Raw genomic sequence first — 23,950 nt, 5'->3', positions numbered from 1 at the left:
TAAAGAGAAAATACTTTCTAATACATTAAAAACCGCACCGTAGATATTCAGCTACTCAAGTGTTCAAACAGGTTCATTCCTTCCTTCGTTGAATGCCGAGACATTCTAAAAATGGCCCATCGTGGCATCCGATCAAATATGCTTGTTCCGTTGTTGACTCATTCACATGCTTTACCTTGCACCATGAAGGGACTGCGAAGGTGTCGCGAGACTGCCACTGAAAGGACATGGTCTCTCCTGTCGGAGTCACGAGCTCTGTGCGACCATTTCCTTCATAACAATGGTATAGATAAGACTGGCTTTCCTGTGATTCAACCGTTGCACCAGGTCCCAATCTCTCGGCTTGCACGCCGAGGAAAGTCGACAATGGTTTTCCATCCGACAGTTTATAGTGATAAATAGAGTATGCCTCCTTACTGGAGTTGAGTTCTTGCTCCACTGGACCCCAGGGAAAACGAAATTCGCAAGGGTCACAATGTCTAGCGGACATTAACAATACTGCTTTCCATGGTACTATGGGATATTACTTACTCGCTGGGATATCGCGGGTCGGAGTAACCTTGTGCAAAGTGAACTGGAGCAAATCGGAACAAAGGCAGATTTAGCATATCCAGCCAAATGACTGGCTTGTCACTCTCGTTTCCGTGGTCGTGCCAGTGCCAAATGGGCGTGATCACAACATCACCACGAACAAGAGGCATCTTCTTGCCTTCAACTGCTGTGAAGCCCTCGCCATCAATGATGAATCGAGCTGCAAAGGCAAGATGCCTGTGTGCTGGTGCAGTCTCACCGGGGTTTACAATTTGGAGACCGCCGTATATGGTGTCTGTAGTGTATGGTGATTCTAGACTTTGTCAGTAACATGGACCTCCGCGATTGAGGTGGCGCACTTACGCATACTAGGGTTCACTAGCATCAAGACTCTTCTCTCAGCCTTTTCCTCGGGAACCAATTTGGCAGCGGTCTCGAGATGAGGTAATGCTTCTTTGTACTTCCACATATGAGGCTTTGCTGTAGGGTTTGGTGATGGCGGTACCATCATACTCATTTGTGACCATAGAGGCTCCAGATTTTGGGATGGCAGTTCGCTAAGATACTGCTTCATTTCATCGGTTGTGCCATCAGAGGCCACAGCGCTAGTGTAATTCCCCATATTCTGTGAATGTCACTAAGTATAGAACGAGCTGATGGTATTTTTCGACGATAATTGGTAGATGGAAGAGAAATGATGTTCGCGGATGAGGATACATAAGAGTTGACCACAGAAGTACATCCACTCATAGTAAGTAGAATGCTTACAGTGCTGTAGAGCCGTCCAGTTGATCATCCCAGAATAACCGAGAATGACCTCCACAAGCATTCCGGGGGTCTCTCCGACTCCCCGCTTTCCGACCGGACCTGCCGTTGACTGGCTAAATTAATGAATGTGGAACGCGACATTTCGAGTAATATCACCTAACCATTCTGCAGTTGCCCAGTCCAACTATATGAAGGAGTTGAGAGTCTTTTATTCAGACGACGAGAATAGAAATTGCAACAATTTTGGTATTACCATCATTAAAAATGTCATCAAACACCTGGAATCGCCTCATCCGCTTTGTCGATGACAACGGAAACGAGACCTTTGGAGATCCGGAAATTCAGAACGACAAGGATTTTGCCGAGCGTTTGGCCAATAACGACCTATGGGCTATTGAGTACAAGGGGCAAAGTCCTGTGTCACAACTCATCAAGGGTGAGAGAATTCACGTCAAGGCTGTCCGAGAGCTACTTCGATCGTCCGATGTGCCTATCATCCGATGTATCGGACTGAACTATATCAAGCACAGTAAGTGTAGTGGAATGTCTGTTGATATGAGTCTGGTTACTGACTACTGCGTCAAGTCAAGGAGGGCGGTCGGACACCGCCACCTTATCCATCATTGTTCATTAAACCTTCAACCTCAATTGCTGGTTTCGATGAAGATGTCCCTATTCCTAAAATTGCCCAGGACGGCACAATAGATTACGAGGGAGAGCTTGTGAGTTTCATTACTAACCCCGCGGAGGATTGCTGCTGACTTCATTCATAGGGTATCATCATCGGCAAGTCCGGCAAGAACATCTCCAAAGAGGACACCCTGTCCTATGTAGCGGGCTACGTGGTATCCAATGACGTGTCAGCACGAGCATGGCAGCGAGACCCCAAGAAAGCAGGCGGCGTTCCCCAGTGGTGCTTCAGCAAGGGTTTTGACAAGTTTGCCCCTATTGGACCTCTTCTCGTATCTCCGTCTGTCGTCGGTAACGCTTCGAAACTACACTTGACCACGACTGTCAACGGCGAGGTGAGGCAGAGTGAAGGCACGAATGACCTGCTATTCGGTGTGGAGGAGATTGTCAGTTTTATCAGTTCAGGAACTACGCTTGAGGCTGGTACTGTCATTCTTACTGGTACGCCTTGCGGTGTAGCTATGGGTATGAAGGAGCCAAAGTACCTGAATGATGGTGATGTGGTTGAGGTTAGCATCACCGAGTTGGGTACTGTGAGAAACAAAATGGTTTTTGAGTAACAATGAGAAAAGGAACAATAGACGCTATCGATTCATTATGCAAATGATTAGAGTTCTTTGATTCGTGCTATTCATTGAGAAGCTCCCAAACTCCTTGTATATCGTTCAACCAAGACATGTCATTGACATTGAAGTCAAAATCTGCAAAGTCCTGAGGGTTAAAATCAGGCCCTGGGGACTCAAATCCCTGAACCATCTGCTGGAAACGATCAACTGATTCGATGTCGGGTACCATATGTGGAGATATCTGGTCGTTTTGTATATCCGGGTTTGGTATCCCGTCGTTGTTTACAACCTCACGCCCCACTGAACCTCTAGACGTAGCCTGTAAAATCTTAGACGAGAGAATGTGCAAAGCAGTAACGCATCTCTTTGCTGACTGCCCAAATTGTTCATGTGTCTTGAGGAGCGAGATGGCCTGGCCCCAAGATTGTCCGATCCCCGCAGCAGAAAATACATCGGGCCTCAATTTGGCTGCGATCAGGACAGTTGCAGCTGAGTAGACATAATAAACTCGGTACCACCATGCTGGGAGGAGGCCGACCGTCCTATCCATTGACTGATGTGCGACGAGTGTGTTGATCATATTCTGGGCCGTGGTAACGCAGAACATGGCACTTTGTTGGATGACACGGGTTTGTAAGTTGTCTTCAGCTTGCGGCCTTTTCGATGGGAATGGCGATAGGCAGAACCGGGACAAGACCGGTCTAAGTAGTAGGATCCGTGCGTGGAGGAATCTGTTTAAAAGATAGGTCAGCAATCCGATGTTGAGTTAACGCTGGATTGGGAAGGGGACTGACCTCATGCGTAGAATAACCGCCTGTCGTTGGGCTATTTTGTCTGTGTTTGACTCGAGCAAGTCCCATCTTAGATGATTCGGCAGTTTTGATTCCCATCTGCTGATGCATCGATCGAGTTGGACAACTCTATCAAGATCATCATCTTCACCGTCTGAGCTCTCGGGATCCGAATATGTCTCTTTCTCTTTAGATCGGCTGTCCTGTATATGACTATAGAATGCCATCATAGTCTTGTGAATTATCTCGTATAGGCGAACTGACCTCACGAAGAAGCTGTAGTATTCTGGATTCTGTGTTTTGCATGGCTCACTTGTGGTTGATTCTGTTGGGAGTGGGACAGATTTTGCGAGATGTTGTGAGATCATGGCAGGGCGACCATGGGTAACAGATACCATCCTAATTGGATCAGTCAATTACGTCCAGTGAAGACAGCTTGTTCTGACCTACCGGTCCATGAGAACACAGCCGTACCAAATCCGTCTCAACAACTCCCGTTCTCCAAGATCTGAACGACTTGAGGATGTCTCAGGCAAATGCAAGCCCAAGCCCTGAGCCATCCTGATAGCTGACCCAATCACCATCCAGGTTTGATGAGGATTGTAAGTACTTTGAAGATACTGGCTCGTCACCAAGAGACATTGTACCAGTTCCAGAGAACCAGGTTCCCAGGGGTTCATTGGCAGTAACTCCTGTGCTCGATGGAAAAAAGCCTCACTCGATTGCTCACGTTGATCTAGAGACTGTGACTCAAGAAGCTGTGTCGAGAGGGCTAGTATGACGTTGAGGGTAGCCATGAAAATGCGCTCGTCTAAGTCCATTGCTGTTCCAGCGAAGATAGCATTGTAGGCTCGGCTCCAACGCGTTCTATCAAGGAAGGGATACAATGGGTCGACATAGAACCAGTAGAGCTCCATAAGGTGATCAGCTTGCCTACGCGGGGGGAGAACATAAGGGATCGCTGGAAATGATGCCGAGGTAGTAGGATTGATACCACCGGCTGATCGAGAAACATATGATGGGTCATCATGTGAGTTTGTTGCAGGCCTTCCTAGTCTCACATCGATGGCTTTCTTGATCTGGGCTGTAAAAGAACCAGCGCTACTTTTACCAAAGAACTCTCCAGTGCTAGATCCTTCATCAAAGACAGCCGTCATGGAGTCGATAGCAGAAGGGCTGGTTGACGGCAATGAAACACCAGCTTTGTGGTGTCCATGTGAGTCTTGTCTTCGGCTGCCGGGAGTAGAGGTAGACGGAGAAGAATTGTGCGACTGTGATGGTGGATTCGAGGGATGCCTGGGTGGTCGAGTGCCCATGATACCTGGCGCATATACATCATTTCGTTGCGTATCTTGTACGTGAGGTGAGGTCTTGTTCCTATTATTCTCATGTGCCACAGGTACGCGGCATGTGTTCTGAGCGACCGAGGAGGCTGTGTAATTGCAGTTATCGCGCAAAGCCAATTTTCTATTGCAAGTACCACACACTACGATTCCCTTAGCCAATACAATTCCAAGATGATCGGCAACAAGAGAATGGAATCTCACCTGGTCGCACTCCATCACATTTGACTTTCTTCACTCTGCAATGATCGCAGGCAACATCGATTTTGAGACGTTTCGATCCACTCTGACGATTGGGAGGCCCATCAGTTGATCTTGGCGGAGGTTCCATCCTGTCGCTTCCTTGTCGTTGTCGGAAGGGAGATAAGAAAGTTCGGAAGGGTCAAGAATTGGTTCGGAACAGACAACCCCGTGTTTATAAGTTTACCTTATTTAACTACAGTCCAATCGGGACGCCTAGTTGAATCCACCTCTGAGAGTCATCGTGACCAGGTTCCCCTCTTTCTCCGCACCTGAACATCCTTTTGGCTTTTCACTTCCGTGCTTCTTCCCATTGCTCGGTATCTTTGCTAGGCCCAATCCAAGTTGGCCGATTCCTAACGAATATCTCCATTTTGGGGCGCAAACTCAGGCTGAACGTCAAGTCAGTTCCACTTCTTACCATCCCGGAGGATCAGACTTACCCCCCATCCAACAGTGGAAGTCGGATGAGATAGAATTTACCCTGTGCAGCTGCTGGAACAGTCCATAAAGTGCATCCACATGTGCGACAGAAAGCCTTTTCTTTACAGTCTCCGCTTGATGTGTCGTGGAGCTTGTATCTCGAGATGGACTCATTGTTTGCTGTGGAAACTTGAATATGTTCGATCGGAAACTTTCCTATCTGCATGCCGATTAGCAAAGTGATCATAAAGTTTCGAAAAGGACATACCAATTGCTGAAACCCACCAGCGCCTTTGCTGCAGTGCTTACAGAAGCATGACAACACTGCGATTGGCTCTGACGATATCGCGAACTGAACGGCGCCGCAGAGACACTCTCCCGAGTATGAGGCTTGCATCATTGGAAAAATCTAGAGAGGGCACCAATTTGAGTTTCTATAAATGTGAGAATTCAGAGGATCACTCTGGGCTATTATATCAGTATCATTTGTTCTACATCCGAACCTTCTCGTAAACCGCTAGTTTCGCGCCGCCGACACACAGAAAAACGGAAGCCATGATTAAGCCTCGATGATCCGAGGACCATACAATCCATGGCAAATACTGCAATTAGAGCCAAGCCGGGACAATTAATCAGTCTTTTGGAAGTGAAGGTTCTGGAAGTCCACAGATGTATGAATATTGCTTTGCTGTTGTCGTGGAAACTTGGTTGTGCTATAGACCTACACTGCAAGCTAGGAGGTGGAGACGCATACATAAAATAGTCTAAGAGTAGATATCTATGGATCGAAAGCACCCTTCTCAACTTTGACAACTACTTGACCAACAATGTCCCCAGCCGATGAGCCCAAAGAAAATTGATAATCGCCCCCGTCAATAATCCATTTCCCACAACCAGCATCAAAGTAAGCCAAATCTCGCTCTGAGACCCGGAGCTTAACTTCTTTTTTCTCGCCAGGCTGCAGTCTAAGTTTCTGGAATGCCACAAGAGCCTTTATGGGATGTTCCGATGATTGTTCAGCTCGTCCAGCGTAGATTTGCACCAATGTGCCTCCAGCTTGTTGTCCTGTGTTGCAAACTTGAGCAACGATAGACCAGCCACTGTTTTCTCTGGACGCAGAGCTAATCTCATAGTCAAAAGTGGTGTATGAGAGACCATGACCGAAGGGAAAATTGACCTTTTCCTTCGGGATCCTGTCAAAGTGGCGGTATCCAATAAAGACTCCCTCCTCATACTTTACCTTGAGTTTCCCATCGGCATATTCACCCGGGAAGTTCCCATGTGCTGGACAATCCTCAATCTTCTTGGGAAAGCTGACGGGCAAACGACCTTCGGGGTTGACAGCCCCTGTAAGGACGTCGGCAATTGAGTATCCACACTCTTGACCTGGGAACCAAGCCTGTACTACGGCAGGAACATTCTCCAACCAGGGCATAGCGATGGCAACGCCAGTTGAGTTGACGACAATCGTGTTGGGATTGACAGACGCTACTGTTGCCACGAGATCATCTTGAGTGCCTTTGCGCGGTAAATTGAAAGAATCTTGGTCTCGACCCTCAGTTTCCCACTGGGGATCGTGACCAGTGAACACGATGGCGTAATCTGCATTCTTGGCGACTTGAGCTGCTTCGCCCACAAGATCTGCATCGTGGTCTGATTCGAGAGAGAAACCAACACGGACACCACTTCGACCCTCAAGAATGGTCAAGCCGATCTTGGTCGGAGGATCACTACAGATACGTAGACGATATGTCTTGCCTGCTTCAAAGGTGTGACGAAACTCAGGCTCAGGTGCAGCGAGGAATAGAGAGCCCATAGGATCCGTGCAGTTGGCTGTCTGTTCATAGATGATCTCACCGTCGATGTAAACCCTGGTTGGACCTAGTCCAGAGCACGCGATGTAATGTTTTCCTGTCTCTGATGGTGTAAAGTCTCCGACTATTTCCAGTCGTCGCCACAGAGACTCTTGGGATCCCAAGGGCGAATACGCTGAGGTTGGCTGACCAATGGTAGACACTGGAGAGTCCTCACCCTCCTTGAATAGCTGTCTGCTGAATCCTGGCTTTCCGTCAAGACCGACAACCTTACCGGCTGACCCCGCTGGCTGAATGGCAGGAAGTAGACGTTCCTTGTGAGCGCCCTTGGCAAAAGTGAACTCGACATCATCGCCCAGAGCGTCATGAAGACCTTGCCAAGGCGTGATCTTACGGTATGCGTTGACAGAAGCGCTACCACCGCCATGAGCCATAGCGTCCTTTGCAAATCCAATCATCGCAATTTTCTTCTTCTGCATTTTTTCTTTGGTGAGAGGAAGCATGTCTCGATCGTTCTTCAGAAGCACAATACCTCGAGCACCGGCTTCACGTATCATTCTTCGTAGTTCGGGAGTGTTTGTATCTTGACCAAGAGCAACATCATACGGCCCAGTTTCAAGGGCCTTGAGCTTCAACGCCCACTCAATAAGAGTCCTGGCTCGTTGGTTGATGGTATCTTCACATAACTCTCCATTTTCGAGAGCCTGCTTCACAGCATCTTCTTTTCGGAGGCGCGGAGGACCTGGCATCTCTAGATCGAGTCCAGCATTGAGAGCGGCAGCGACTGAATTGGTGCCACCCCAATCACTCATAACAAGCCCTTTCCACCCCCACTCACCGCGAAGGACATCCTTAAGAAGCCAGTTATGCTCATCACAATGGACTCCATTAACGTGATTATAAGCAGTCATAACAGCCCAAGGGTTTGCTTCCTTGACAGCAATCTCAAAAGGACGTAGATAAATCTCCCTTAACGTGCGCTCATCGATGGCCTCATCAACGGTTGTCCTAGCAGTTTCCTGCTCGTTCGCAACAAAGTGCTTTATTGTTGCCGACACGCCTAAACTCTGGAGACCCTGGATCACTCTTGAGGACATTTTCCCTGCCAGGAACGGATCTTCGCTATAGCTTTCGAAGTTGCGGCCGCCGAGGGGATGGCGGTGCATGCAGACTGTTGGACCCAGCATACAGTGTACGCGCTTGCCTCGTGCTTCTACACCAAGAGCGCGGCCAAATTGCTCAGCGAGGTCAACATCAAATGTGGCTGCGAGGTTGCATGCTGCTGGGAAACATGCTGACTTGATGTCCAGGTCTGTCGCTGCTGAACGAATTCCATTTGGTCCGTCTGCGGTCTTGAAGCTGTTAGTGAATGGAGCTGAATGGAACAAGATTGTTTGACCTTAATTGAAGGAACGCCCTTGTGTGGAATCCCAACTGTTTCAGAGAAGCTTTTGCCAGCAAGAAGAGAGACCTGGGATAAATTAGTTGTGTAATAACTAAACTTCCCAATTGACATACCTTCTCCTCAAGCGTCAGGGAATTAATTATCGTGTCTATGTCTAGATTTGATGACATGATGCCGTTGTATATGTTGAGGTGACTAGGGTTGAGATTGTATCTAGTCTACGAAGGTGATGGACATGCCTATAATTGGTGATTGGTAAGTGAAGTAGTCGGGTAACCAAGGTTGGGATTCTAATTAATATCACTCATTTGCTAACTGTTTACTGGAGATATATCCACTTCTAAACCAGGTCATCCAGCTTCCGTGAACTATTATCCGGCTCACCCTGTAGTAACAGAAATATGATCGGGGATCCAACATGCAAAAATTAGCAAGTCAGCAGCGCGTCTAACTTAGCCTAAGCGGACTTGCTAATTTTGTCGCTTGTGTCTACAGCGAGTCAGGTTTCCTGAGCCCCGGCCAACTTAGTTTACGAACTGGCATTCAGTCACCCAATCAGAGACCTCATTGTTCGGAAGTATGGTTGAGTGACCAATAAGATCAAGGTCCGAGACATCGGAAGAGTCAGGCATAATGTCGGATCTTTGACCCAAACTCGTCGGGCCAAGACCTCGTTAAACAATTTGTCAAGCTCTTCCATGCGCCCACAGATGGACTTGTTCCCCATGGGGTTCTCCCTTAACAATGGTGTGGGGAAATCCGATTGACCTTTTTTCTGTTCCGGTCCAGATGCAATCATAACTAGATATATCCTGTTTGGTCTTGATGTTTTAAAGTTATTAAGATCCAGCATCTATCAATCATCAACTGTCTGTTATCTACTGGCAGTTACTCTTCCGCAAACTCTCGATACTGCTGTCTGTCAACTGAGGGCGACATGGGTTCACCGACAAACAACAAAGGGGCTGCCGCTGTTGTTGGCACTGATCTTGCAGCCGTCAGTTCTCTCTCCTACTGGAGCTTTCGCATACACGAATCGTACATGCTGACAACATCTCAAGGTGCTTCCCGATGATCAACGACCGTGGTGGCGCGTCCCCCATCTTCTCAAGCTCAACCTTCTTCTTCTCATGCCCCTGGTATCCTCCGGCGCTATCGGCTACGATGGGTCCATGATGAACGGCCTCCAGACTCTTCCTCAATGGAGAGGCTACTTTGGCAACCCCGAAGGTGCCATGCTCGGCGCCCTTAACTCCGTTTACCCCGCCGGCAAAGTTATCGCACTCTTCTTGGTTACCTATGTATGCGATCGATTTGGCAGAAAGAGGGCCATGATGATAGGATCAATGACATGTGTCGCATTTGCCATCATGCAAGCTGTGTCACAAAATCTCGAAACCTTCATTGCCGCCAGAGCCATTCTCGGCTTCTGTACCAGTTTCTTGGCCCAGCCGAGTCCGATTCTCATTACCGAACTTGCCTATCCTACTCACCGAGGCAAGCTCACTGCTTTGTACAACACGTCCTTCTACCTTGGCGGCATCATCGCTGCATGGTGTACATTCGGAACGTTCAAGCTCGATACAACATGGAGCTGGAGAATCCCCTCTCTTCTCCAGGGAGCTCTCCCGGCACTGCAACTAATTGGCATTTACTTCCTCCCAGAATCTCCTCGTTGGCTCGTCGCCCATGGTCGCAGGGAAGAGGCTCGTAAGATCTTGGTCACGTACCACGCCGGTGGTGACACGGATGCTCCACTTGTCAACTTTGAGATGGCCGAGATTGAGGGGGCTCTAACGCACGAAGCCGATGCAATGTCACAAAACTCCTGGCTCGAGCTCCTGCGCACACCTGCCAACAGAAAGCGGACTCTCATTGCGGTCATTGTTGGGTGGTTCGCTCAATGGAATGGTGTCAATCTCATCAGGTACGTTGTGTAACATGGCTCCGCATCCGATAAAACTCAGCTAACACATTGTGTAGTTACTATCTTGTACTTGTCCTCAACACAATCGGCATCACCAAAGTAAGAGACCAGACTCTCATAAATGGCCTTCTGCAGATCTCCAACTGGCTCGCCGCAATATTCGTTGGTGCTATGCTGGTGGACAGACTCGGTCGTCGCACATTGTTCCTGGTTTCGACATGCGGCATGTTTGTGTCCTACGTTATTTGGACTGGTCTGAGTGCTTCCTTTGACAGCACTCGTAGTGCATCTACTGGCAAGGCCGTCGTTGCATTTGTGTTCATCACCTTCTTCTTCTACGCTATTGCATGGGCACCACTTCTTCAGGCATACACTGTCGAGATCTTCCCGTACACACTCCGTGGCCGTGGCGTTTCGATTATGTACATCAGTACATTTGTCGGTTTGGTGGTCGGAAACCAGGTCAACCCTATTGCGATGAAGAACATTGGTTGGAAATACTACATCCTCTTCTGCTGTATTCTGTTTTGTCTTATTTTGATCATCTGGTTTCTATTCCCAGAGACCAAAGGTTACAGCCTTGAGGAGATACAAGCTCTCTTCGAAGGCGAGTCCCATGGTGCGATGCATGCCGGGAAGCTCAAGGACATTGAGAGTGCACAGATCGGCAATGAAGAAAAGAAGGATAAGAAGGTCGACTTGGTTGAGGTTGCCTAGAACTCTTCTGTTTAACCACGATTCAGGAAGTAGTAGTAATAGTTAATAATTTGTTACCATAATGACGATATGTGTGCAACCAGAACAAACACACTCGAGCGCAAAGATCTAGATGTTTAGAGCACTAGCCCTCACTCCTGGTCGCTGCTACGGGAAATGGCACAAGGCGGCCTGCCGGGCTGCATGTCAATGGCTCGAATAGGGTTTAAGCAAAACGGTGCTGTGTTTCGCCCACAAGAGCGCAGACACCGCTAGCCGACCTTGCGAAACGAAACACGTAGTCGCCAGATATCTCAGGAGAAGCGAATGCTTTAGGACTTACAAGCTTTAGGTGGGTGATCGGCAAGACGTATCTTGGAGCAAAAGCACTCAGCGACCTTTCTGGATACTGTCTGGTTCACTGTTGATGCAATTCTGTACTTTCCACGCGGTTGCACAATGCGACCGGTCTGCCACTAACCATTGCCGGCCTGATTGAAGACATGGTGCAGTTCTTAAACTTAAGGGGATGTATGATAGCCAGCGATGACCATTGTAGATATTCCTGGACTGGCCGATGGTGTCGTATTGCATTTTTACCTATAAAGAGAGTGATGTCGCTGCTAGTTGCGACAGAACAAACTACAGCACTATCCACTATTCAAAGAGATCTTACAAACAAGCACTCCGCTATATCTATCAACAACATGAAGTGCTCTACTGTCACTGTTCTTGTTCTTGTTCAGGGCATTGTCGCCGCACCCTCCCTTCTAAGCAAGCTCAGCCGCCCGAATGCCAAAGCGAGTCATGCGTCATCCGGAGATGATATAACGTTAGTAGACAGCTTTTTGTGTCAACTTCATCACTTCACTGTTTCCTTATAGTTCAGTCATTGGTTACATACCCCCAGTTAATGTGGTATTCTTAGTCTATCCATTAAGCTATCGCAATCTCCCATGAAGAGTGCGCTGTACCATGCTGTTCATTATGATATCTGCTGGTTGCTGTGCGCCAACGAGGAGATTCAGTGTCCCGATAATTGGGTAAGTCAGAGTTATGCATATGTTGACTGCGCATGTTGCTAACGCGACTTTAGTATTCTAAGCAGGAGGTGAGACAACGTCGATGAGTTTTGAATACACAATAGACTAACAAATATACTACAGGGCGATTGCTGGACCTGTTGCAGATCGTCCGACGAGTAAGTTCTCATGGGCAAATGAACGGAGACATCGATTTCTAGTACTTTCCGCTCCAATAGCTGACTAGTTGTTTCTGCTACGTTGGCTCTCAACCTTGATGTGGGAAGGGTCTATTATTGATCTACGTTCTACATATTGGGACAAGTAGCTGTCCATCTGTTGGACAAGACGTTAGGTTGTGTATTCTATATTGACGAAGACGGCTCTAGCACCTGTAGAGCAAGAATGCCAATTGACAATGCTGAAACTACCATTATCTCAGTAGAAGAATAAGACATGAATGAAATGCATAATTAAATTTGCCGCTGCTTTTCTGTGGCTCGGAATTGTAAACGCTGTACGCTGAGCAATGTCAATGAAATGTATGTCATCAGACCTAGGGGCACTGTTACCAGTCGCGCCAATGCCCACGACAAATAGAATTCCATGCAAATATCTATGACTTTGCCTGAGGTAGGGCTAGCCACCAAACGTTTGTATAGCGTAGAATCACGGAGTGATGGCCATTTCTCAAGACAAGAGTTCGTGTGGTGAAGCGAAGTCCACGTAGTAAGTCAAGTTCCGCGGTACTCAGTGACAATGCTTTATTCTTCTCTAGATTGATTGATCTAGTCACAAACTTGCGGTGGCGTATGATGAACCTTTAGCATGGTATTGATTCATTGAGTTTATTGTGTCTCAGACACATCGGTATTAGAAGTTTCGCTTTCCTTGGCATGAGATACTGGATGCTGAACAAGCGTTTGTCAAAGTGCCTGTTCCAAATAGTGACTGATAATCACATCTCGCATAAAACCATTCGATGTAGTAGAAGGTCGTAGTCCAGAAATGTATGTCCATTAGTAACTAAACGCTATGCGTTGAGGGCTTATCTATCAAATACAAGATGTCGACATATCCCAGCGGTTTTTGCGTATCTGCAACAGAATGAGCTCTTGAGTACCAGAAGCAGAGATTCTATTATAATGCTTGGAAATGGCATCGGCTTTGGAAACCGAAGGACCCGAGCGCTTCAAATGTTCAAATCCAGATTACCAGAGTCGGCACTAGATAGAAGAGGCCATGCTAATGTAACAGCAGAGGAAAAATCAACATCTATTAGTGAACACCAAGATGTGGTAATCATCGTGTGAACAAACAACTCGGCGTTACTAATGCCGCATAAGAAATGTTTGTTTCTCGCCACCTATGCACCAGCCAATTCTACAGCGATATGAGAAAGCCCTGTCAACTAAGCTTGAGATTTCTATGCGTACAATCAGAGAATATTGTATTTATTCATATACTATAAATACCACCATCGCCCCGACCTTTAATTGGAATATACAAGATGCTAACACTATTCAGTATCTGAAATCAGCTAATTTAAAACTTCTACAATTTATCGACATGTCTACCTACACGTATATTATCGAGACTTCACAAATAACGCATCTTGCCAAGATGACAGAAGTACTCGAAGATATCTATGGTAGGGGCCAATATGGAGTGCACTGGCTAGGCCCACAGGGTTACCGAATCAAAGTGACGACTCATGACCCCAAGGCACCATGGGAAAGACTCAGGGCCGAGGGGATGGTATGTCAAGCACTTCAGATTGATGGGGGAATGGTGAGAAAGGGTCAAAGGAGTGATTAGCTACCTACTTGGCAAGTCCCGATAGTCAAGAGCCTCTTTACGTAACTAAGTGAGACAGTTTTCTTGGAACATAGTTCATTATTCAGCTCTATAGTGACGTATATACACTTACTAATGACCGGTTAGATATTAAATACGGTATTTGGAGACTTCCAATCACCCTTCTCTATCTTCGAATCATTCCCAGTTATGCCGCGCTGAAAGATTCCACTTTGATTGATCCACCCAAGGAGTTCTCAGCATAGTTGAAGATGCCGAATCGATAGGCAATGAAGAAAGCCCACCCGTTATAAAGCTTGTAGTTGGGTCCAAGAGTTTCGTACTTGGACCCATCCCAACTGAATGAGAAGACTGTGTTTCCAGTTCCAGCAGGATCAGTATCCATTTGAATCTTGAACCAAACAGCGGTCCTTCCCGAAGGCACAGCAGCAGTGGCCTTAACTTCCCCCATGCTAGTAGTCGTTCCATTCCATTCGTCCATGTTCATTCCATGCTTTGTGGTAAGAGTGAATTGTCCGTTTGTGCGATGGATTCCAATGTAGGCGCTCTGATCACGGAAAGCCGAGAGACCTGCACGGTCTCCATCTTTCATCTTGGAGAAGTCAATCTTGACAGTTCCAACGGGGCGGTTGCCGTGGGTCCTGTGAGTAAGAGTGTTTCGAGCTTGGTAGATATCCTTGGTCACTGTGGCTGTGCGAAGAGTTAAGCCGTTGTTGACAGTGAAGGAGTTTGTGTCGGGGTTGTGGTTCCATTCCCAAGAGGGGGCAAGAGATGTACCGGAGAATGTATCAGTTCTTGCCCAGTTCTTTATCACGCCTGATGTTCCGGGTAAAGTTGGGTATGAAGATCCCCAACCTCCGTTGCTACCTTTTGTGAGGATGGGAAAGCCATCACTGCCCCAGGTGACGGGTGCTAGTACTGGAAGACGTCCGGCAGGGTATGCCCAAGTGAAAGACATAAAGTACCAATCACCCTTGGGAGTCTTGATAAGACTACCCTGATGAGGGGAGTTTCCACCATTAATGGGGGGCGTAACCTTGTCGGCGAGGAGCTTCTTTTCGTACGGACCCCATGGGCTCTTGGATTTCCAGATCCAAGTCTGACTGCCGCTCGGGCTGTCGTTGAGGATGTAGTAGAGGCCATTGATCTTGTACATACGATTGCCCTCAATATCTTCCTTCCCAATGTCTTTATTGCTAAAAACATTTTGCGACTTGACTTGACTGAACCCATCCTGAGATAACTGGGCGACACGGACATCCCCAGAGCCCGAAACGATATACATAGTATCATCGTCGTCAATCAAGATACCGTTGTCATAGTGACAGTTTCCATCACCGAGATTGCCGCGGGTAGTCCATGGTCCTTCAGGTGATGACGCAGTAAATACCCAAGTGTGGTAGAAGTTGACACATCCAATCCAGTACCACAGACCATTGCTTTTTCTGTACCGCATTGACGAAGCCCAAGTTCCACCACGATAGCTACGCTGGTTTCCAGTAAGATCATAGCCATCGCCAAAAGTGAGACGAGGAATGGAATGCCCGACAAGGTCCCAATTCAACAAATCCTTTGAACGTAGGATCGGCGCTCCAGGGCTGTAGTGGAAGTTGGAAGCGGAGAAGTAATAATTGTTGTCGGGACCCAAGAATACATCATTGTCGGGGAAGTCTGAGTAGATGAGGGGATTGTTGAATGTATCAGCGCGAGAAACGAGGCCAGCCGACGCTGGAGTCCAAGAAGCGGCCCAGACACTGACTCCCGCGAGGATTGTGGAAATCTTCATGTTGGGATTTTATACGAGCAAAAGCGCTACCGTATGTTTAAAACGAACTTGGAGGGATACTTATATGTGGGCTATATTGAAACCCATCCTGTTAATACCGATGTCTACATAAGGAAATTCCTGGCTCGGACCTTGGGCCTGAAGCAGAAACTTCGGTAGACAACTCCGGGTATTCCAAGTTTGGAAAATTCAATCAAGACCACTTTTGTCAAAGCCGCCATCCAATACTAGATAGTTTCAGCCGAGATTGGATAAATGCGAATAATAGTAATTTGAGGTACCAGAATGTTTAAGACTAAGATTAATTCATTGCCATTATCTATATATATCATATGCCGAGATTAACTTGTATTCAGTAGTTTAAGTGCAAATCAACCGCGGAGATCCACGACAACCTTCTCACCGCTAACACCCTTAAAGAACAACAAATCCAGCGCATCATTCAATCCACCAAGTCCACCAGGAATCTTTTTCGCAGGCACTGACACCAGACTACTGGTCTCAAGAGCCTTGGGAAAGTATGTATCGAAAGTCCACTTCAGCAGTTCTTCATTCTCCTCCTTGCCCAAAAGCAGAGACCAACCCTCAAACTTGCGGGTAACACCAGCAGGTAGAGTTTCGGGACCAAAGGCTGGCTGCAAAGCGTAAACAGAATCGCCGCCCTGAGCTGCGACGACTTGGGCGTTGAGTTTGACCGTATCACCACTCGAGATTGTATCGACAACAATGTCATAGGGTCCAGCAGTGGTGAGCTCCTTGATCAGTCCCTCGGATTCTTGAGTATGATCGATAATCGCAGAGGCGCCAAGTTTGGACACAAAGTCCTTGTGCTTTGGAGAAAAGGTCGTGACAACATCGTACCCAGCTTGAGTGAGGTATTGCACAGCCATGCTGCCGATACTGGATGTTCCACCATAGATCAGGATCTTCTTAGCCTGTGATATGGGTTGCTCTCCGGGCGCGGGTCTCTCCAGTTTCAACGTAGCGTTGAACAGAGCAGGAAGAGTGGGGAGGTTACCGACGAGACGAACCGCAAGGTCAAGAGTCTCATCGTCTGAGACCTTGGTGGTGGTAACCTCTGGTGAGATTGAATACTCTTGGTAAGCACTGTACTTTGTTTCCTGGGCACCTGCAGTCTTCATGCCGACCACCTTGTCACCAACTTGGAAGCCCGTGACTTTGGATCCGACCTTGTCAACGATCCCGGCGAATGAGCTACCCAGAATGGTGGGGTATGAGAGTGGAAGCATTGCAACCTTTGCGATTTTGGCATCAATAGGCTGGACGGCAATGATCTGGTTTCTGACGAGGATCTCATGGGGACCGGGTTGAGGAGTTTCGATCTCCCGGACCTCCAAGGGGGCCTTGGCGGCGGGGACTTGAGCTGCAAGATGAGGCATAATGATCTAAAAGATAATTTGAAGTTGAGTTAAAGTGGTTAAGATATAAAGTTGTGATTGATTTGGATCTTGATGTATTGAATGATGTTGTCTGAGATGATATTCGAAATGGTTGGGACTTTGCACAATTAAGTACTCGTTCTCGTTGTTGTTTGACCTTTATCACCTTCATCGCACCATTCTAGGTATTTCTTCATCTTGGAAGGATTCACAGCTTGGAAGATTTGTTCCTGTATGTCAGCAAGTTGAATCTACCTAATAGAGCACTTGATTATGTGACGGTATGAATCCATCCAAAAGTGAGGATCCCTGGCTACTCGGAGTCTTGGCATTTCGCGAGCGGGGCTTGTCGCATTTCCAATCGATCTGTGGTTCAGAATACTAACAAAAACTACATTCTTTTATACCATAGCAACTATGTTGAATAAGTAGTCAGTGTTAGTCCGCACCTGTCAGCAACACATTCTCCGCACATTGGACAAAGACCGAAGCACTAGCTTGGACCTTTGTTGACCAATCAAAACCCCTAATCATCTAGACCTGTTATCGGATTTTGTCGCATTGCCGAGCTGTCACAGCATTTGCAATCACGGATATTCGCGAAGTCATGAACATCCGACTTGTCCATTTTAGAAATCGCATGTATAGCTCTTCAAGGATCATTGATGTTGTTGGTTGATAATCAGGTTTTTGAACCAAAATTAATGTTTTCTAGCAAACACAAGAAATTAAGTACATAAAGATCACAATCTCATTCTCAAATCTACCTCATCTCTCATCATCAATCACATCACAACAATAACCACATTAACATTTCACAACAACAACTTCAATCAAGATACTCGCTCAGATATCAGCAACACTATAAACACATCACCAAATCTCCAACAATGTCTCGTGCAATCCTCATCACTGGCGCCACCGGGAAACAAGGCGGCGCCGTTATTAATGCCCTTCTTGCCAAAAGTTCTTCCGACTTTCTTCTTCTCGCAGTTACTCGCAACAAAGAGTCAGCTTCCGCAAAGAAACTAGTGGCCAAGTCCTCCAACATTAAGCTCGTCGAAGGTGATCTTGACTCGATTCCTGCTCTCTTCCAGGCCGCTAAGGAAACCGCGGGAACTGTGCCTATCTGGGGTGTTTACTCTGTTCAGCTTTCCATGGGCAAGGGCGTTACCCTAGAAGGTGAAGTCCGCCAAGGCAAGGGCCTCATCGATGAATCTATCAAGGCGGGTATCAAACATTTTGTTTATTCCAGTGTCGACCGTGGTGGTGATGAAAAGTCTTGGACCGACGCAACAGTCGTTCCCCATTTCAAGACCAAACACGAGATTGAGCACCATTTACGCGACTCGACAAACAACGGAAAGAGTTCTATGAACTGGACCATTCTACGTCCTACCGCATTTATGGAAAACCTCGAGCCTGTTTTCGCTACAAAAGTCTTTCTCACCATGATCCGCGATACTCTCAAGGACAGGCCTCTCCAATGGGTCGCCACTGAAGATATTGGCTATTTTGCTGCAGAAGCCTTCACCAACGATCAGGATTGGAGCAAGAAGGCCATTAGCATAACTGGCGACGAGCTCACATTTGCTCAACTGAGCGAGGCTTTTGAGCATGCGACCGGCGGACCTGCAGGAACTACATTCGGAATCCTGGGCAAGGCTTTGAAAGTGGGTGTGAAGGAAATTGGAATCATGGTCAACTGGTTCAGAGATGAAGGATACGGAGCTGATCTTTCCAAAGTCCGACAATTGAACCCTGGTGCCAAGACTATGGAACAATGGGTCAAGACCAGCGCTTTCGTGAGCCGCTGATTGATACACATGCATATTACTCGGAAGGGGGGTTTTATTAGTTCGTCTAGAAATGGAGTTAAGGTGATAGAATGTGAGGGGCGGATAGACAACATTCAGTATCTATAGGTTAATTATAATGTTTTTCTTTTCCTTTATTATTGACCTGACTTTATATTCCACCGTGAACTTCCAGTTTGAACTTTGTGCTTTCCTTTTGGGATGGAACTGATTGCAGTGTCTCTTGACCGGGATTTTACTGGACTCTTTAACACACTCTCATCGGGAAAGGATACGATGGTATATGGGCTCAAAAGCATATAAACAGGAACATGAGGAGTGAAGATCAATAGATAATAATTGACAGCAATGTGACTAAAACGTGAATGTGCCTCGCACAGCTTTGACCAGATTCTGTGCCAGAAGCTTATGAATAGCCCCACTGGCGTGATAATCATCAGCCCAAAGACAGTTACTGGACCCGAAACAAGTGGCATCCTTTGCTCCGTAGTTGGCGTAGTTACCGATGACTTGATCAAACGAGGGTTTGGTGTCGAAAATTTGAAGTTTGACAGCTGGGTGTGAGGAAGCGAATGCGGCTGCTTTGGATTGTACTGCTTTGTTATAGGAGATTATGTCTGCCCTGAGACGAGCAAGGTCAACTTCAGGTTGACCTATCATCTTGGGAAATTGATCGGCGTATGCTATATATGTTAGCTTTCACTGATTTAATTCGATGGCATTAATACCGTACCAGGAATGTTTAACAAAACAAACTTGTCAAAGCCGTCGTCAACAAGAGTTTGCACAAGTTCAAAGTATCGGTTCACACATTCTGTGACAGGAGCGCTAGTCTTGCTCCAAAATGCTTCACCAACATCGTTGATCCCGATCCAGATCGCCACTAAAGTATCTGCATCGCTGATTACTGGCGCAACGTATTGTTTATACAGCACTACTTGGTCCGACATGGAGTATTGTGCCCACGAATTGACAATTTTCTTGTCGATTGTGGCTCCACTGTAGGCAAAGTCGTATGTTAGGATAGTCGACGTGTTAAGGGTAGAAGTGACATGGCCAACCCAGTTCAGTCCGGCCGAGGTCGTTTGACCAGGTAGTCCAGGGTTGCCAATAGGATTAGCAGCTGAGGGTAGCTGTGCGCCTGGCCAGAATCCGACGGTCGAGTAAGAGTCGCCGCTGCATAGTGTCAGATCAAGATTTTCCGGGAGTAATTGGCCCTCTTACAAAACTACCAAGTTCTTAGAACTTGCCAATGTTACAGGGCCGGCGAATGCTTGGGAGCAGCACATTGCCAGGACTAGACGTGACACGGTAGCCTTCATTTTTGCCCAATAAGACTCGAAATATATTGGATATCACCAGGCGTAATGTTTGATCTTGGAAGCCAAGTCCATTGTGCTTTCCTCTGCAAAGTGCCTGTTATATATCTCCTGAGTCTGGACCTAATTAACCCGAAGTCGTAGATCTCGGACAAGTCTTTCCGATTGGTGGGACAACTAATTGAGAAACAATTGTCGTGAATTGAAGGATCAAAACCCCTCTTTGCAGCACCAATCACTCTCGATCGGTTATAACTGAAATCAAGTCGTGTTGCTTACTATAATTATTGAGCTGTTTCGGAGGGAAGGTCCAATATAATATACAATAGAGAACCATGGTCATTCGCAGCTCTTCCAACTGTTTGAGACCTTCATCCTTGTCTTTTACCGACGGGTAGCTTAGTAGGGCTTACATCAGACCAGACAAGGATTACATGCGGACAAAATAGAAAGGTCCGATCCATCTTTAGACGAGACGAGCATTGGCGGAGTTGTCACATAATGAAAGTTATTAATCAAGTCATGCTTTCCTCCTTTATTTTCATATTAATGTATTTCCCGTTATCTTGTGGTTACATCCATCGCCCCTACAGTTAACCTTACATGGACATACATACTACTGAGCCTCGACGCGCGGTGCTTCTGACTGTACTCCAGACTTCATATGTACTAATTTCTTACCTAAATCCCTACAACATCTTACCACCGCTATCCTTACCCCGATAGACCAATCAACAACGGAAAAGTAGCGCCGCATGTATCATTCCAAATCGACTGCTACAATAGCAGAGATGGGTTGTGTCACATAAGCCCCAAATGACCAAGCGAGTATAAGCTTACGTAGATAACAAGAAGCTTATAATGAGCAACATACCTCTCACTTCCATCACCTTGTAACTTATTCATCCACAACATTGGTTAGTAAATAACGATGCCAGCCATGATCACCAAAAGGCCAGGACTTATGCAAGTCTCAGTCTCTCGCAGTGCCGAAGAGAAACGATTGATCCCAGCGTATTGTAGCAGTCTCGCTCGCCGTGCAAAAGAGCTCGAGATCCTGCGCAAGAATATTCTTACCGATGCTAAAGGAACTGAGCTGGCGTTCGGCATCCAGTCTCGTTTCTCGCCCCACCCTGTAGCTGTGTCAGATACTCTGTATTCGCGAATGGCTCAGCTTCATGTCCTTCTAGGTCGTGTTTTCATCGATATTGTTGATCGGTGGTTCACTGACGAAAACGCTCGTTTTCCAGAGCGTATGCCTTTGGATCCATCGGAAGAGTCTCTCCTCAAGTGGATAGTATCTAGCGGGGCAATTCCTGATTATCGCCATCATGCCGGTTGTTGGCGTAGCGATATACTATTTGAACAAACCCCTGATGGGTTGTCTGATGTAGCGCCGCGTATCTGCGAAATAAACGGCAGGTTGCCCCTAAATGGAGTACTCGGCATCAGTTTAGCCACGAATGGTCTCAACGAGCTTGGTGCAGCCACCGGAGGTCTGGAGACACAGAGCGACATGGAGGTAAATTGTCTCATATAACTGCCTCCGATTACCCAGTGTACTGACAATAACCAAATAACTAGGGATCTTATGAGCATGTTATGACAATGTTCGACCCTGAAAAGCCACTCTTTACTATCCACAACAGCTTTCCTGGCGCAGACTCGAAGACACTTTCTGGTGTCAATCTTAGCAAAGATAGGCCCTCAGTTGAAGCTGTGGATCCCAAAAATCTCGAAGTTAGAGAAGACAAATCGTCGCCGACTGGGCTGTCGCTTTGGGATAAGTCTACCGGCCTTCGTCTAGAGCAATGGATTATAGAGATGTTGCAGGAAGAATATACCGGCTTGGATCCCCCGGTGGTTCGACAACTGGCCCTCTCACCCTTGAACGATCTTCGCACCGTTTTTATAGTTCACGATAAGAGACTTTTAGGCATCATACCAGAGGAACTTCCTGGGATGATCACCCGTGGAGTGCTGACGGCTGAGGAAGCCGACATTGTTGCGGACGGGCTCGCTCAGACTATAAACCCTGGGTCCGAAGGCTTGCGAAGCTTGATCCGAGAATCAGAGAGTAACCCCGATGTGAGGGCAGGATATATCTACAAACCTTGCCGAGACGGCATGGGACACGGTATCGAGCTTGGCCGCAATATGACGCAGGAAGCCTGGCTTGAGTGTCTGAAGAAGCTGGCAACACCAAACGTTCTTCGCCCGCACGACAATGCAGCAGTGATCCAGAAACTTGTAGACCACAAATGGTTCGATATGGTTCGTCACGAAGTCGCGAGTGACGACGGTGCAAAGCCAAACAAGCTTCATATAATTGGATCCTTGTTCATGTTTCACAACCAGAACTATTACCCCGCTGCCTGGCGGATGGGGTTAGAAACGCATCTTGGTATCAGTGGTGACAAGCCAGGCATTGTAATGGCGATGGTTCGTCAGCCAGACTGGCCAGTCGGTTATGACCAGGAGGAAGAGCCATGACTTGCGGAACCTTCAACAAGAGAGCCTCCAGATTCTTGAAAAAAGGAAAGCCCATCGGGTCCCTGGTGTCTTTAGGTGCATAGCTTCGTTGTCAAGAGCCGCCATGTAGCTCAAGTTGTCATTCCGAAGTCAACACTCCTACATAGCTCAACCATCAATATGTATTTTATTTGTTTCTTTACCTACTGTGTATCCTCCCGCTTATGCTTGTCTTATCAGCCATCACTTTTGCTTATTTCAACTGAGCTCAAGGCGAAGAGCCACAACAGCTGTCCTGTCTCGTGGGGCTAATAAGGAGTCCCTGGTGGATATGTCTTGTGGAGCAAAAAGAAGCCCTCGTGCAAAAACATACAACAGCGGGGATTCGCTGGTCGTCACCGACCCAACTACTAATCCGCCCCTTACCAGCTTGACTATGGGAGAGCGGACGGGATCCCGTATTTTCTGGTAGGTATGGTCGTATGTGTGAAGTTATGCCACTATTACGTCTTAATAAGGCCTGTAAGACACATGCAACAAGGTTTAATCAATGATATGGACTACTTTGTAGATGTGATAATGGCACGGCACTAAATACGAATTCTTTCTAATATCTCTATTTCTCTAGGAATTCGTCTTCCAGTTCCGTATTCCTTCTCACTCTTGTCACATCAAACTGTTTTTTATTTGCATTGTTTGCACGAATTCCAATCCTGCATTCGTTTTCAATCCTTTCCTGTCAATCTGTTTGTTGTTGCCAGAAACTCCATGTTATTTATATGTGCAACTCTTTTTGCTTTTAGCATCCTGACACTCTTGGATCAGAAGGGCTGGCCGCTCAAGGCACGCCAAACAAGTCTGCTACCCATTAGACTAGCGTGAAGAGGACAGGATACGCATGGCCACATAGTTCTGATATACATTCGTGTTATTGTTTGTGGTTTTTCCATCCACTACCATAAATTGGTGACGCCGTTGCTTCGGTGCAGGATTCTCTCAACCTGTCGGCCCTCTCCAATTTCATGAGGAGTGCAAAGTAGTGTCCCACTATGAAAGTCTTCCCGCAGTCTGGCAACCCAAATATGAGTCGGAGTAGGAAGGTACAATAATTGGCGATACAGT

General features: G+C 47.0%; 11 protein-coding genes across 11 annotated transcripts; 5 read left to right on the top strand and 6 right to left on the bottom strand.

Annotated features, from left to right (window-relative positions):
- Positions 1-73: 73 nt before the first annotated feature.
- On the bottom strand, positions 74-1,153 carry FSST1_008057 (RmlC-like cupin domain-containing protein; the record flags this gene model as incomplete). Its single annotated transcript, XM_083224903.1, has 3 exons — positions 74-479; positions 532-844; positions 895-1,153. 3 exons carry the CDS (start codon positions 1,151-1,153, stop codon positions 74-76), a joined length of 978 nt encoding a protein of 325 aa, XP_083084018.1.
- A 410-nt stretch (positions 1,154-1,563) lies between these two features.
- Positions 1,564-2,549, top strand: FSST1_008056 (fumarylacetoacetate hydrolase family protein; the record flags this gene model as incomplete). Its single annotated transcript, XM_083224902.1, has 3 exons — positions 1,564-1,828; positions 1,885-2,021; positions 2,073-2,549. The coding sequence occupies 3 exons, from the start codon at positions 1,564-1,566 to the stop codon at positions 2,547-2,549; spliced, it is 879 nt and encodes a 292-aa protein (XP_083084017.1).
- A 67-nt stretch (positions 2,550-2,616) lies between these two features.
- Positions 2,617-4,662, bottom strand: FSST1_008055 (fungal specific transcription factor domain-containing protein; the record flags this gene model as incomplete). Its single annotated transcript, XM_083224901.1, has 3 exons — positions 2,617-3,286; positions 3,350-3,745; positions 3,797-4,662. The coding sequence occupies 3 exons, from the start codon at positions 4,660-4,662 to the stop codon at positions 2,617-2,619; spliced, it is 1,932 nt and encodes a 643-aa protein (XP_083084016.1).
- A 1,468-nt stretch (positions 4,663-6,130) lies between these two features.
- On the bottom strand, positions 6,131-8,741 carry FSST1_008054 (beta-glucosidase; the record flags this gene model as incomplete). The annotated part of the gene is made up of 3 exons (XM_083224900.1): positions 6,131-8,518; positions 8,566-8,637; positions 8,685-8,741. 3 exons carry the CDS (start codon positions 8,739-8,741, stop codon positions 6,131-6,133), a joined length of 2,517 nt encoding a protein of 838 aa, XP_083084015.1.
- A 767-nt stretch (positions 8,742-9,508) lies between these two features.
- On the top strand, positions 9,509-11,215 carry FSST1_008053 (general substrate transporter; the record flags this gene model as incomplete). The annotated part of the gene is made up of 3 exons (XM_083224899.1): positions 9,509-9,568; positions 9,633-10,498; positions 10,555-11,215. 3 exons carry the CDS (start codon positions 9,509-9,511, stop codon positions 11,213-11,215), a joined length of 1,587 nt encoding a protein of 528 aa, XP_083084014.1.
- A 686-nt stretch (positions 11,216-11,901) lies between these two features.
- Positions 11,902-12,399, top strand: FSST1_008052 (uncharacterized protein; the record flags this gene model as incomplete). The annotated part of the gene is made up of 4 exons (XM_083224896.1): positions 11,902-12,026; positions 12,123-12,237; positions 12,291-12,305; positions 12,361-12,399. The coding sequence occupies 4 exons, from the start codon at positions 11,902-11,904 to the stop codon at positions 12,397-12,399; spliced, it is 294 nt and encodes a 97-aa protein (XP_083084013.1).
- Positions 12,400-14,221: 1,822 nt separating this feature from the next.
- On the bottom strand, positions 14,222-15,820 carry FSST1_008051 (glycosyl hydrolase; the record flags this gene model as incomplete). Its single annotated transcript, XM_083224895.1, has 1 exon — positions 14,222-15,820. One exon carries the CDS (start codon positions 15,818-15,820, stop codon positions 14,222-14,224), a length of 1,599 nt encoding a protein of 532 aa, XP_083084012.1.
- A 371-nt stretch (positions 15,821-16,191) lies between these two features.
- Positions 16,192-17,220, bottom strand: FSST1_008050 (chaperonin 10-like protein; the record flags this gene model as incomplete). The annotated part of the gene is made up of 1 exon (XM_083224894.1): positions 16,192-17,220. One exon carries the CDS (start codon positions 17,218-17,220, stop codon positions 16,192-16,194), a length of 1,029 nt encoding a protein of 342 aa, XP_083084011.1.
- An 890-nt stretch (positions 17,221-18,110) lies between these two features.
- Positions 18,111-19,037, top strand: FSST1_008049 (uncharacterized protein; the record flags this gene model as incomplete). The annotated part of the gene is made up of 1 exon (XM_083224893.1): positions 18,111-19,037. One exon carries the CDS (start codon positions 18,111-18,113, stop codon positions 19,035-19,037), a length of 927 nt encoding a protein of 308 aa, XP_083084010.1.
- Positions 19,038-19,391: 354 nt separating this feature from the next.
- On the bottom strand, positions 19,392-20,359 carry FSST1_008048 (SGNH/GDSL hydrolase family protein; the record flags this gene model as incomplete). Its single annotated transcript, XM_083224892.1, has 3 exons — positions 19,392-19,720; positions 19,771-20,213; positions 20,262-20,359. 3 exons carry the CDS (start codon positions 20,357-20,359, stop codon positions 19,392-19,394), a joined length of 870 nt encoding a protein of 289 aa, XP_083084009.1.
- A 928-nt stretch (positions 20,360-21,287) lies between these two features.
- Positions 21,288-22,849, top strand: FSST1_008047 (uncharacterized protein; the record flags this gene model as incomplete). The annotated part of the gene is made up of 2 exons (XM_083224891.1): positions 21,288-21,878; positions 21,941-22,849. 2 exons carry the CDS (start codon positions 21,288-21,290, stop codon positions 22,847-22,849), a joined length of 1,500 nt encoding a protein of 499 aa, XP_083084008.1.
- Between the last annotated feature and the right edge of the window lie 1,101 nt (positions 22,850-23,950).

Source organism: Fusarium sambucinum, chromosome II (genome assembly GCF_050947815.1).
Source record: "Fusarium sambucinum isolate potato_lamoka chromosome II, whole genome shotgun sequence".
In the NCBI taxonomy this organism is placed as follows: domain Eukaryota; kingdom Fungi; phylum Ascomycota; class Sordariomycetes; order Hypocreales; family Nectriaceae; genus Fusarium; species Fusarium sambucinum.
The sequence above is the reverse complement of the archived record's forward strand: the minus strand, read 5'-3'. Positions and strand labels throughout refer to the sequence as shown.